The sequence below is a fragment of the Thunnus thynnus genome, chromosome 10 (assembly GCF_963924715.1).
Source record: "Thunnus thynnus chromosome 10, fThuThy2.1, whole genome shotgun sequence".
NCBI lineage: Eukaryota > Metazoa > Chordata > Actinopteri > Scombriformes > Scombridae > Thunnus > Thunnus thynnus.
The window spans coordinates 24,019,486-24,034,554 of NC_089526.1; the positions used below are offsets into that span (position 1 = coordinate 24,019,486).

Genomic DNA, 15,069 nt, shown 5'->3' on the forward strand with positions numbered 1-15,069 from the left:
ATAGCTGTTGCTCCAGCTGAGTTGGCAGTGCTCTTGCACCATGGGATCATCCTGGATAGATGCTGTTATTTATGCAGCATGTCTAAACCAATCATCCTGACACAGATTTATGTAAACACAGCAGTTTCTTGGCATAGGATGAGGTTCACACATGCACAAGGAGGAAGCTAAAGGTATTATTTAGTTTGGCTCTCCCTCAGTGGGTGCAGGGCATAAACCTAATACGCAAAATATGTTTGGGAAGCCTGAGAAATGGATTGCCAGCAGGTGAGAGAGAAAAACAAGGTGAAATGGGGAGAAAGGGATATTGCTGTACATGCATACAGGCAGGCATGTCTTTCACAGCACACTGAAGACTTTAAGTATGAGATTGTAATATTGGAGAAGTCTAATTCAAATTTAGTTTGGAAGACCACAAGACATTCAGTACCAAAGCATTGTGAAAGATCAAAAACACACAGACACAGTCAATTTATATCAAACATTTTATTTGTTGATTTTTTTTTTGTTTTGTTTTTATAAAATTCTTTTACAAAATTGCGATTTTTTTCCTCTATCTTTCCATTTAATCTCTATAAAATTAGGGTTTGAAGTTACAGAAGAGAGTGAAGGAAGCAGGCAGAGATTCAGTCGAGAAACAATCCTTTCTGATAAGTACTCTGTGTGTGTGTATATGTGAGAATTATGTATTACATGTATTACTATATCTATGATAACCAGGAAGTGGGGCCTAGCAAGTATAGTAATACAAGGCAGTAGGCGTGTGAGTGAGAGTCAAACGAGACCTTGAAAAGATTTTCTACAACAGAAAAAGAAGGAATGTCAGTAACAGATGTGTGTCGATAAGTCTTAGTAGCTTTCCAGTGTTAAACAAAATCATTTAGGGAGCCGGTGGGAGTTACTGGATATTGATTAAGAAAACAAAAAATAACCTACTATGAAATGAAAACAGGGACCTGTTTCTTGGACAAGGCAGATGGAAAAAAAAAGTGTATTTCTTCTGAAGGCACATCAATATATAACCCCCTTGCCCTCTGAAACAACAACACAAGGGAAGAGAAAAGAAAAAGATAGAGAAAATGTCATCTTAAATATTGCACCTAGTTCATTTCTGAAATGTGATTCTGTTTACCACCATATTCACTTGTCTTGATAGCGCTGTGTTTAGTAATACTAGGATTGTTTATTTGCTGTCAGCTGATAGCACATTCTCAGAGGTGAAAAATACCATGCAGCAACTTCCTCACACATACACCCTTTCCCTTCCCTCCCCCCCGTATTTCTCACATATTTTTTTACTTTCTTATATGGACAGGAAATACTTAAACAAACCAAATAAATATGGGAATGCATGGCATTCCTCATATCAGAGATGAAAAGAATATAAAAACAAAACCAGAAACGATCTATTGGCACATATTGGGGTAAAGTGTACAGGATTGCGAGGCTTACCGAAGTGATCATTTGTTTTTATCTTCCACCAATATAAAGCTGGAGCTACCAACGGAGGTGTCATGGCAGGTGTGGTCAGACTCCTCGCTGGCTTTACAGGGATACTTCATGGACAGTTACATCAACTTTAACTTAATGATGCACAGTGATTTTAAAACATGGGTGCTGATTCTAGATGAATCAAATTACATGAAGATTTTCAGACAACCTGATATGACATATCAATACAGAAATATGTCAATTATTCCATTCACCCAGCTGCCAAAAAAAACCCAATTTCATGTTCTCCTGAAACTTGGCGGTCAACGTATAGATTTGCAGCAAATGAGATACGCGTGTCAGATTTAGAGGAGAAACATACAGACACTGATCAAGATGTCATTCATGAGACATACTGAATTATGGAACATATGTCTAAACATCCTGGATTTACATTTTGCCTCTTGAATGTGGCCCAAGTATAATAACACATTGCCAATCTGACTCTCTCAGAGATGAATGGCTGCTTAAATCTGTGATTTGCAGAGATGCAAATGAGCATTCTGCAAATACACAGGAAACTGAAAAGCTTATAATTACATGTATTGGTGTTGAATTAATACCACAAAATGAGAATAATTTCTTCATGGAGCATTAAAAGGTATAAATTTCTGCCCTATGCCTTCCAGTCATATTTGTTCATAGCCAAGTGGGAAAAATATAGCAAAATATGCTCCTAGATGTCAAGTCCTTGTCAGCCTGTGATACTGCCAAACTCATCAGTGGACAAAATGAAATTGGGTTTATGGCATAAAGACAATAACTGTATATACTGTAAATATCCCTCGCTAACCAAGCCCAAAAAGATCAATTTCATAGCTTTCACAGTGGTGTTGTGTTTCAAACAGACCATTGGTTGGCTCAATTGGCAAACTCAGCCTCCCATAACCACCCAAGGCAACTCATATGATCCTCAATTGTTCTTCAGGCCAGCACATATTCAAGTACCAATTGTAGCTTGTCACATAACCCTTAACAAATATAGAGACACAAAAACGGAGAATGAAAAGTGGGAGAATCAGTGTCTCCATCCACAGAATTTGCAATGGATTACAAATTTAGTGGAATCTAATGAGGTGTGTCAGTTGGATTGTAGACAGTTATATATATTTTTTAACCAGGAAATAAGTTGTACAGAATGGCACAGGATAACGATTTTGTTTGTTCATTTGAATCAAAATACATTTTCATTATACTTCAGTGAGGAAAACATGTGGATGCTGACCTGAAGAAAAAGTTACTACGAGATCCATAATTCCATCAATTATAAAGAAAATCACAAATCATGAAAAAACAAAACAGAAAGCAGCAAGATCAAGGTGCTTGTTCTGCACCATGTCTTTGTTTTTTTCCCCCCCAAGACTCCCAGATCCCAACGCCATTGGATAAACTTGAGGCACTGTGAATGTCAGATCAACTATCATAACTCAGCTCTGTGGTTGAGGGGTTGTCATTCCTGCTATTTGTTTTTAATTAAGACATTACAGAGAGTGTAGTGCTGGCCATTCATTCACCATATAAAAAAAAATAGCTAAACACATCCAAAATAGTGTTATCCTCTTCATAGTCATAATTATCAATAATATCCTGTCACCAAAAACTTTCATGAACCTGTGCATAGTGTACAGACAGTCTTTTTCAGCGGGTTGGAGTTGGGAGTGGTTTGCCACTGTGGGGACACTGAAGCAGCAAGCTATGACTTCCAGCTCCATGACTTTGGCCACTTCAGTTCAAAGTGGAGCACTTTTAAGTCCTCAGGTGTCCTTCAGTGGGTGGTAGTCATGGTGTACACAGTAGGAACTGTGTGCTCAGCTACCCCCCCCGCACCCTCCCCAGTACACACAAGAGAAAGGGTAGAAAGGAGAAATGAAGTACGAAGGACATAACAGAAGAGACCAACGGATGTTGTGTCCTCCACATTTGTTCTAGTTTCCTTTTCCTCCAATCTCCCTGTACCCAATCCCAACTGCTTCTCCATTGATCATCCATGCAATCATGGAAAGGCTCTGCGTTTCTTTACGTGTCCGCCCCCTCGCTCCATCTTCGTTGTGTCCAACGAGCGGGGGGGCTCTGGAAGGTTATAGCCTTTCTATGTCCCTGTACTTCTTCCGCAGTATGGACACCTGGTCTTTAAACAGGACTGGGTCCAGCCTCATCTGAGAATGGACCAGGGGCATGGTGCCAAACCAGCTGGCAAACTTGTTCATGCAGGTCTGACGCTGGGCAAAGTGGTCCGGGTCGGCCCAGCGAGACGCCCGGGAGCTCTGGTGGGGTGGAGGAGAGAGAGAGAGAGAAAGAGAGTGACAGAGACAGGGTGACAGGGTCGTGGTAAAGGAGGATGGGGATTGAATGGGAGGGAGGTGAGAGGATAGGCAGGAAGGAAAATGAGCAAAGGTGGAAGAGAGAGAAAGAAAGGACAAAGAAAGATACAGTCAGTGCAAGGAAGACAGACACCACATGAATAATGCATCACCAATTATTGTGACCTTTTAGAGCCTATTGTAATTATTCATGAGGTATTTATTGAAGGCCATATTGCAAGAAAACTAATTTCAATTCACAAATGACTGATGTTCTGTTTATTCTCCTAACAGAAATCACCACTTGGGTCTAAAGGCCATCAGCGGCTACAATAAATCAGGAAAGACATGGATCTCTGTCTGTTCAATACTGACAATCATTGTGAAAAATACAGCTCAAATACAGTTTAAAAGAAAAGGTAACAGAATTCGTAAAAAGAGCAAAACCACATTATTGGATATTAGTAAAAAACAAGTGGATCAACAAAAATCCCTAATGCAATGCCTGTTCCACCAGTTTTACAGCATAAATGTTCTGCCTCACCTGTCCCATCATGGTCTCTTTGTATTGTTTCTTCTGGGTGACCTTGATGGGTGGTAGCTTGGAGACTGAGGACACTAGGAAATTCATCAGAATGTCCTCGCAATTTGACATCTGGTCAACCATAGTCTTCAGACTGGCTGGAAGGTATGTGGTGTACAAGTAGTGGTAGTATCTAAGGGACAAAGTGAGAGTGAACTGTGTTATCATTGAACTAAACATAAACACAATTACAACGAAGAGGAGTAAAACACAACAGAGCAGCAGAGAGGAGTAAAAACAGGAGTGAATAGAGCAGAGTCAGTACTTGTGATAGATGGCAGCCCCAGTCAGCACCATTGAGTAGTCATTGGTCCATTTGGAAGTGTAGCCCCAGCGCTCCTTGTTGCTGTCCCAGAAGTGGCTGCGGGCTGGGTAACCAACAATGCGGTCTGGGAAACTCTGCCACACTGTGAAGGCAAAGTCCACCTGGATCGAGATGAGAGAGAAACACAGAGGGTCAGAAAGTTGGAGGGAGAACATGAAGCTAAGAAACCAGGAACAGATTTTGGGAATTGTGTCAAAAAGGTACATAGATACATAATAGTGTATACTCAATTAACTGATTAAAAGTGCTGTATGTGTTTGCTGTAGTTTTCAGGCAGTCTGACCTCTGTGGTGGAGAGCACAGTGTCCTCATCCAGACTGAGTACAGCATCAGTGGGGATGGTGTCGTAGGGCAGAAAGCGACTGCTTATTACCTGTTATGATTTAGAAAACAGACAAACAAGCAAAAATGTGACAGGTTGCTAGAAGAGAGTAAACAGTTTTACCATGCAGCTCAACAACACCAATCACTGTATAAACAGGTCCCATATGAGCACATGCAAGGTAAAGCTGCCTGACAAGCAGCTCTTCATGTCTGTTTGTGCTTTCATCTCGCTGTGTTAACAGCACAGTCAGCCAAATATACAAGCTGACATAACACCGTTGACAGCAGAAATACACCATTTTACTGATGAGCTAAAACCACGGATAGAAATCTACAAGCAGTGGAGTGTGTTTCCTTCCCCGATGAGCCCCACAGCTTCTGCTTTTTGGCACATATCTATGCAAATAACTCTATTACAAGTGCTTGGGATTTCCGATTTTAGAAATATGTGCACATTGATCCAAATGTCAGTTTCATTTGAAATATGGTGTGTGGGGTTGTATCAATGACAGCAGTGACCTTGTAAATCATACCAGGCACTCAACCTTCAGAGCCTTAGCAAAATAACATTCATCTTTTATGCAGTTTTCTGTACAATTGCAATATGGGCACTTTCTATTAGAAAGTAGTCTTCTAACATTGCTCTGAAAACTCACATGCTTAAGTGTTGATTAAGACTTTTATTGCTGGCAAATGCTACTGATAGGCAGTGACCCACCTTGGTAGCAGCATTTGTACTCCTTTTAAATTACCTTTGAATTCTTTTGCTCATGTCCTGCCAATATTACGATCAGTCTTTCATATTAAAGCGGGGATGTTGTGGGTTAAAATGAAGAGAAATTATGGAACAGGTTTAATCCACATTCTTTGTTTCTGAATTTAAGCCAAGAAAAACTGAATGCCATAAATAGTGATTTAAAAACCTGCAGTGTCTGAACTCCTTTGAGTTAAAAAGGACCTGAAGCTTGGGCATGACAGCATTTGATGTCTGCGCTTTTTGCAATATGAAGAGACCAAAATATCGATATCTGTTATTGCCAATTTGGAGAGAAAAGATGAGAAAAGTACTGGTTGTGCAAGCCACTAAGAAATGGGCTGGAAACAGCAGAACACACCATGCACTTTGACCACTTCAACCACTTGGAAAGAAACTCAAGGCTGCTTGCAGTTTTATATTTTATATTTCAAACTGAATTCAAGTGAAGGCTTCCAACACAGGATGTGAAAAGGCTTCAGTAACATAGTCTAATGAGAGAAGGATACTGCTAAGGTTTTTACCTTGCTTTCTCCTTCAATAACAATGACAGGGACTGAGGTGGCAGGCCAGCGGTGCTTGGCAGGAAGCGGCTTGTCACAGTTCCACAGAACTATCACCTGCACAAAGAAGAAAAAAAGGTAAAGCTTAGTCATCATTCTGAATACAACATGCTCAAATTCATCTTTATGGCTGTGTTCAGTATGTACTCCTAATGAGAAATATATTAAAACAGAAGTCTATTTATGCTTGACAATCCTTGTCTGGCGTAGCAATATATGTAGAGATCAAAACCTACAGCAAGTCCTTGTTTCAATTCAAAGCACCATGTTTTATTTACTTCCAATTTATGTGGAAGACAATAACTTCTTTTATGCTGCTGCAGATCTATTTTCAGAGCTGTCGCAACACCCACAGTTACATGACAGTGACACTTTATTGCTGTAAATGTTAAAACAAAATGTGCTGACACCTTCATGCTAGCAGCACAGTCCTAAATCCAGGGAAACTGAATTCACATTATTAGAGATTTGCAACATGACAGAATAATGGGTAAAACAAATCCATTAAAAAGACAGGATTAACTGTATACATGAAAAGCACTGCTGCAAAACATAACAGAGACCTAGTAGCTAAAAGACTAAACACCATAAACCCACCACTGTCACTGTTCATATCTTAAACAGCTTTTTATTGTATCAAATATTACAATTATTTTGAGCATTTTCAATGTTTGACAGCTAAACAGCTCTGCGTTACATCGTTCCGCCTCTAATATTTCATACATTGTCCATTATTGTGATATAATAGTATCTGTGTGAACATATTACTGCCACAATACTGTAGGTGTCATGGATCATCTCCTCACATCACGTCATTGTCAAGTAGCAGTGACAGCAGATCAGGTCGATCTGACCACAGCGGTGTGACCTGTAGTGTTGTTTAGTGTGTAGTGTAGCGGTGTGTGTTGGGTTTTGAATTACCTGAGCACAGTACTGGGATTTGGCCACAGCCACAAGCAGCTTCATGACTGGCTGGGACTGGGAGACCAGTGGGGTCACCACATGAATGATAGCTGTAAACTTGGAGTATGGCTTGATACCTGCAAAACAGCCAGGAAACATCAACAGGTAAGAAAATAAAGCTATTCAATTCTGTCAGGTAAGATTTCAGTACTATTACTTGTGCATGAAAGTGCACTTAATGAAATGGACATTAATACAAATTCAGCTGCAGTTATATGTCCTATGCAGCTTATAAGTAAGTAGTATCATTCAGTTCTGTTTTCAGACATTGATGTCAAACTTCCGTGCTGCCACAAACTGATGACAAATTCTAAGAATATCCTTCTGTAAGTAACACTTGTTTGAGAGCTGTGAGCATCTCTAAATTTGTGTCTGCTTACTTGGCATACAGTGTAACTGAACAGGTCTAGTTAGGCTTGTTAAGGAAAAGGTGACAGTTAACCAAACCCCAATTTCAACAACAAGCCTCATATATGGCCAATTAACCAAGCTCATATACAACATAGCAGGTCTAATCGGTGAGTTCCTGTGTGACAAACCATGAATTAATAAAGATATATCACACTTCCTGTAAAATCTAGAATAGAATGGGGGAATTGTTGGGTGTCTGTAAATTAAAGAGTACGGTCTTGACCTGCTGTATGTGAAAAGTGCCCTAAGATGACTTTTGTTGTGATTTGGCGCTATATAAATAAAAATTGATTGATTGATTGAATGTATGGCAATGTCACTGATTCACATGTTAGTTTACGAGTTATTTAACAGCTGCCACACACCAGCTGTTCCTGTGTTGTGTCGTAAATGAAAGTCAGTCTATCAAACCTTAGGGTGTACCATCGATGCAGGGATTAAAGCAAGAAAAGATTTGTGAGCCTGAAAAGTCGTCCAGGAGGAAATGTGCACAATGTATTGAATTAAGTATTATATGAATTTAAATCTGCTCTACGCCTGACATCAGGCATGGTGCCTGAGAACTTTAACCCCTGTTAATGTGGTTCTTAGCATATACCGTGTCCAGAAATAATGAACTTACCCAGCTTAGCGTAGTAGAAGGGGAAGTCTCTCAGATATGTTGAGTACTGAGGCAGGGTAAACAGACCTCCAGGCAGACTGTTCCACATGAGGGTACTCCTTGAGGTGTGCTGCAGCACCCGGTCCTGGATGATCTGCACAAACAGAAGAGGAGAGGACATCCAAATTTATGCTGTGATGTTCAATACTCCACTGTGAGTCATAGGAAAAAGAATCACAGAGCCAAGCCAAGAGGCTTTTATTGTATGACTACTGTTGATTGTCAGTGAAATGTCAGTAGAAAATCAGCTTTGTGCCAATATCCTCCATGTCCTTTCACTTAAAATTAAACAATAATTATGCCAGTCCCACATCCTGTTTAGAAACTGAAGGCAGACACAGATCCTCCAGCACTTCCCAAATTAACATCTGAAACAATGAGTCACTCTGAATAAACGGCCGTCCTGCAGACTACAAATGAGTGGTTCCCATTATGCTGTCATGTCTTCTCATTAAACCAGCTAATTCACCAACTAATTAACATCATAGTTTTTTATTTTCTTTTTATTGTTTTGATGTAGAATTTTCTATCATTTTCCTCTCCCATTGATTGATTTCATATTACAATTCACACCACCTAAAAATGTATATTATGTACATGTATTTAGAAATTTTAATTTGTTAGTTATAGATTGAAGCTATCCATGACTACTAAGAATAATACTGACAGTAACAAACTGTTCTTGACAAACCACAGTGCCAAAACACAGCTGCAATATACAACGCCACAAAATCTTTCTACAAGGAGCACAATTTCCTTTCTGAAATGGAAAAATATTTGTCAAATACGCTTTCTCTTGGACTGTGGTGTTTTCAAGTTCCTGAATCTCAACATTAGTGGCATGTCTACATACAAACTAGGAACAGTTACATTAATGCAAAACACCTAGCGTTTGTTTCATATGATCCTGGATGTAATGTGTCTATCTAAAGACATTTATGACTTCAATTAAATGACTCTGGCAGGGCTTATATGGCAGGCATTGCAGGCAAGGAGTTTGCTACAGGACTGCATTCAACCTATTCTATTAAACATTAAGGCACTATGATCATAAGTATTTTACTTTTATAATGGGTAAACACATTTTTTAGTATTTCACTTATGCAGTTGTGTCTGAGTCTGTACATTAAATCAGAACAGAATTAAACTTAATGTCAAATGAATTGGATTGTCATCAGTCAGTGCCTAACCCAAATTTACAAGTAAAATCACGTTTATTTTTTTAACCCAACATCACATTGTCAGCAGGCTTTGCAGAATCCTCTGTTCCCACCACACCAAAGCTCTTGAAGCTTATACAGTGAAAGGATACCTTGATCAAGTATCATTCTCAGTAGCTATGGGGTAGCTACACAGTAAAGTAGGCATAGTTCACTGATTTTAGGATATTGTGGTAATAAATAGATTCTTGAGGTGGAACTTTACCTCATGTATAGTACAATATCTAGAATCATGGTAGCTCATGAATAAATTTGAAGGAAAACAATGACCTCTAACTGGTCTTCTACTATGGTATGTCTTGGAACAGGATTAAGATACTGAGAGTGTAAACAGATCGAAGATGATCTTCTTGGAGCTGTAACTTTACCTTGTTTGCAGAGAAATCCCAGCCCTGCTGTCTAGTGCCCTGACTTCCTGCCTCTTGGGACGAGGCCTGTGTAACACTATCTGAGGACAGCAACTAATGGTGTAAACTGTAATCAGCGACGAGGATTACATGTAACACAACTGAAAATCAGCAGCACTTTTCCTGCTTGTTGCATTAAACTGAAAATGAGGAAAAAAAACATAAAAACCAAAAAGATGTAAACATTCATCCGGCTAAATATATTACAAGCCATAATTTATAGTTCCTCTGCTGTTCTAACAAAGCAGAGTAAAAATAGAAGCTAGTGACTTTGGGGATGCACAAATGCTTATTCATGTCGTGAGCATGGCTTGCAGTGAAAAATCCTGCCTTACACATCATATCCTTTCCTCTGTCTTGCTCCCTCATCCTTTTTCATTCCTCTCTGCGCTCATCTTTGCTTGTTTGTAATTCTAGCCCAAGAGCAGTATGATAGCCTGGTACTCACCAGGAAGAAAACAGATAAATGGACTCTGACAGGAACAAACTACTGACACTATTGATAGCCAAGCCACAGCACGAAACAGCCTCAAAAACATGACAGTAGTGTTTAACAATATATAACATCCTTCTTGGTTTTCAGTCTTGTCTGGAGGAGTGTCATTGTGGGTATTAAGTATACTGCTGCTGCAGGGTCTGCACTTGTGAGCTTGTCATTACAAAGTCAATAACTGGGATGAACAGAATTGGGTGATTTGTTGTTTCTTTTTCTTGTGAGTTATTGTGTGCACACATGTTTAGTTGTTCCCAGACAACAGAAGTTTCAACACAAGTGCAGTTTCACACTATAATATATTAACAAATTGCAATTAGACAAATTAAATATTACATAGCCCTCATATGCGCGTGTATATAGATGCTAGCTGGCATGTACTGTGTATTTGTGTGATTGTGTAGTATTGTATGTGTGTGTCTGTACCTCCAGCGTGGTCAGTACTATCTTCTCCACAGAGTTGAAGTAGGCCTCCCATAGAAACTGAGTCTGCTGTCTCAGGGACAGGATCTTATCCTGGTGGATGCAACGCACTGTTGAGGGGATCTGGGACACAAGTGAACACATGTTAACATATTTACCTCAGATAGAACAAAAAAGCAAAAGACACAGAGGACACATTATACAATAATATAACATAAATATAAATATAAATACAAGGCCATATAGCAATGTTGATTTCAAGAGGCACAGACATCAATAATGACTTTGTACATCCTGGGTCACAAACAAGCAGACTGGAAAAAGACACAAAGAACACCTGCACACTGCTGACAAACATCTATGGTTAAAAACTGAATATGACAGCAGTGTGTGGATATACTTTCCCTTCTTTTTCTTTTACCAGTGTTGACAAAACTAAATCCAACTCTAGGTTTCTACCTGGAGTAGCAGCCTTTCATCCCCAATCACAGCTGCTGTGTTCCAGTCGATGATCTCTGAGAAGGGCAGCTCCCAGCCATTACTTAGCATCACTGGCACACAACCTGCCTGTAAGAGTAGCACACACACACACATAACAGAAAATCATATTAAATCAGTGGTGTGGAGAAGTTGGATTGTTTGCCAGCGCCACATCTCCTGTGACGTCCATTTTAAAATATTTGTATTTAAAGGCATCAACCAGGCATCGCCCTTGTGGGATCATTTGTATTCCTACAGGCAATAAAATGAAGACAGACTGAAGAGGAAAAAATTGAAACAATACCAAATGGTTTATATGTTCTGCAAGCCCATGCCATCACTGAATATGGTCCATTTCCCAAGTAATCAAATCAGGCAGTTTAACCAATAGGGGCAACCCATATTTCAGCACATTTTCATTAACTACAGAACTATTGCAGTACCTTGATGACTAACTTTCAAAGTGACTAGGCAGTGCGGCTTCATAAAAATGATCATTATACTCAGCGAGAACAAGATACACTTCAAAATATACTTGAACAGTAAAGCCCTGAGTGTGAGAGATTAACGGAAACACACTGAAGAGTGTATCCACGTATGCAAGTCCTTATGGACCTATTCACCCAGTTGTGTGTGTTCAAATGTGTGTGCATATTTGTGTTGGAAGTTAATGGCTATATATGAGTGTGTGTGCAGGAGATGGAAAGTACATGCAGCAGGCCATTGTGTGTTCTGAGCAGCACTATAATCTGTTAAGTGGGGTACCATTCACTGATTGGCCTTGGTCACTACACATGCACACTACTGCATCACAGTGCCTGTCTAATCTCCTCGGTATCATTAGCAAATGCAGCAATCTGCACACTGCTTTCCCTACCTATCTGATCCCACAGAGCAATCAACCAAGCCTCCTCTAGCTCAATCCTCTCTCAGTATCACATTACACACACACACACATACACAACGACACACACATACACGTAAAAAACAAACATTCATTAGTAAAACGTCCTGCTATGAATTCCCTGCATTTTACATCTTTTCATATCTTTTCTTCAGTCTCTTGCAGTGGTTAATGCCTTCAGTGGTCCTGCATTACACTCCAGTCCACTATCTCACTTTGTTTCACTGCTCGCTCCCCAGTGGTCCAAATATCTTCCAGTCAGTACAGAGTCACTGCTCATCTTCTATTGTAAACTCAGAAGTCATTCATTCTCATTCTGCTTGCTCATAAATATCTCACTTCCGTAACTATTTCTATGCTATTTTCCCCCGCACTAGTGCTTTCAGTACTTGACATGAACACAACTCCCACAGTGGGAACTAACACCATGTCTTCTGCAGACTTCAGCTTTGATTGCTTTTGATTTTTTCATCAAATACTGATTCTTTTCACTGTTGCGCTCAATGTACTGCTGAGTCACTAGAGGAGAAAAACAGCTAAATATCTAAAATCTAATTGTACACAGAGGGAGCTCCAAATTACTCTCCCTTGTATATTCACTAAAATATTTTACATGGGGGCATATTCTCATACTGCTACCCAGAGTTGTGAAGGCAAAAATGCAGTTACAAACACCCCTTTCACTCCTTTTTGCTGATGTGCCAGACATTGCCTAAACAATGTCATTACTTGTGGCCATCAAAAATGAATTAAGCTATAAGTCAATCAGCATGATCAAGTTCTGAAGCACAAGTGTGACTGCAGTCCGTGGGGAGGAGAGGGTGACTTCACGAGGCGGGTGAATAAACTGAAAGAAATGGAAATATCAGAATCGAAGTGGAAAAGAAGAAAACAACAAGAGAGGAAAGATGGCAGGGTCAGCAGTGAAGACCCTGAGTCAGAGGCAGCTGTATTAACACTGAATGCACAATTACCAAATAACTGGCAGTGGGTGAGAGGGCTACTGGGAGTAACACAGCACATCACTTTTTCCATTCTCCACCACTATTTCATGGCTTTATTGTTTGGTCACCACAGCTTCAAGGCTGACGCACTGCAAGATTTCTTGGACCAGTCCAACTTGTGTTCGGTCATTTGGGTCATTCGCTTGCTGACCCATTTTGACAGATTGTACCTTATTGATGTGGATACTTTAAAACCTGAAAACTGAAGTTCTTTTAACACAGTTTGGAGAAGCTATGTGGGTCAGTCTTTTGTTGGGGTTTAATCACGTCCAAATCTTGTAGTAATTCCTGTGACACAGAATCAGTGCTAGCAAAAAAACCTATTGTGGCTTACGATGGCATAATTTGATTTTGGCCAGAAAAGGTACTTAACATGAATTATGTTCTAATTCTGATGAAGTATTGTGTCGAAAAACACCAAAGATGAGACAAAAATAGTTTCGTCTTTGGCATTTTCACTTCAGTTCATACTGAGGGAAAGGGTATATGGGAGAGAGCAATTAATAATAAATAACACAACCTGGGGGTGGAATCAAATGTTGCAGATACACGGCATGCATATTCTGAGTTACCATGATGCAGCTCCTGTAACAGTTTTAGATTGAATAAAACCTTGATGTTGCAACATCTGTGCGTGTGTCAACTGACCTGCAAAGCCTCTAAGAAGCGAAAGGAACCCAGCCGTCGTCCTCGAGGCACCAGACAGAACGTGGAGTTGTACAGCATCTCTCTGTAGTCATACCTGCAGGATGATAATAAAAGAGAGGAGACATCAGCAACAAATTAAAACTGATCCCTAACATTCATCACCCAGCGCAATGGAACAAAGCGCTAAAGTACCACACCCATATCATTGCTTTTAAGCTAATGCAATTTTGTACTCATAGGTACAGGATACCAACAGAAGATAACTTAATACACATCCAAACCCTCACATTCCATCTGTGTGTTGCTTTGTACAGATTTACCTTATAAAGACAATAAAATCTCACAAAAAAACCTAACTTTAGAAATGCAGACAACTGAAACAGTCTCAGCACAGCAGACGACGGAACAGAAAAGCCACCTCTTTTTAACAATGGAATACCTGGAAAGTAGATGTACTTTCAGGGGGGGAAAAAAAAAAATCCCACACTTTGATCTTGACTCCTCTCTCTCTTCCCTCCTCCCCGCCCATCTTTAAACCCCGTGCCCTCTCACCTGCACATCTCAACATCTCTCGTTTCGTCGTCTCTCCCTCCATCCAATCTAAGCCTCAGTCAGCACTTGCTAGGATTAAGGAGCTGCTTGGAATTCCTTCCGTGTCAATATCATATGTGTGCATGTGAGTGTGTGGAAAACTGTGCGTTTGTGTGTTGTCTGGTTACGCATCGGACTGGCTTTCATTGGAAGTATATCATATTTATTTTATTTATCGTATGTGTGTGTAATACAGATTTATTATACCTGAGGCTGCATTCTTTGGTATTTCCTGTGTACAAACAGCAAGAATTGCAGGAATACCGTAGACACATAAGGAAGACATTTGAATTCACAATACAGATGAATTTACATTAAACAGCAAGCTGAACTATAAGCAGTAAATACAGCTGATTCCCTGGTCTTATTTTCTGAACGCTCTTGAAAATGCATTCAACATTTGCTGAAAAGCACGAGTGAACTACAGAGCTGTGATCATTCTCACATATTTCCATACTCCATATTAAAATCTGCTGGGTTTTGTTTTCTGCTAATGAGTGCCTGCCAAATGTCAAGCAAAGGAT

General features: G+C 39.8%; 1 protein-coding gene across 1 annotated transcript in view; it reads right to left on the reverse strand.

Annotated features, from left to right (window-relative positions):
• Positions 1–2,925: 2,925 nt before the first annotated feature.
• Positions 2,926–15,069, reverse strand: part of LOC137191784 (exostosin-1a-like) — a 39,759-nt gene continuing 27,615 nt past the window's right edge. Inside the window, exons 2-11 of the mRNA XM_067602173.1 lie at positions 13,955–14,048; positions 11,378–11,485; positions 10,922–11,041; positions 8,337–8,469; positions 7,262–7,380; positions 6,302–6,397; positions 4,983–5,072; positions 4,640–4,800; positions 4,336–4,507; positions 2,926–3,755 (exon numbers count right to left, since the gene is read on the reverse strand). Coding sequence (XP_067458274.1) covers positions 3,570–3,755; positions 4,336–4,507; positions 4,640–4,800; positions 4,983–5,072; positions 6,302–6,397; positions 7,262–7,380; positions 8,337–8,469; positions 10,922–11,041; positions 11,378–11,485; positions 13,955–14,048 — 1,279 coding nt within the window. The 3' untranslated portion in view covers positions 2,926–3,569. The remainder of the gene's footprint in view (positions 3,756–4,335; positions 4,508–4,639; positions 4,801–4,982; positions 5,073–6,301; positions 6,398–7,261; positions 7,381–8,336; positions 8,470–10,921; positions 11,042–11,377; positions 11,486–13,954; positions 14,049–15,069) is intronic.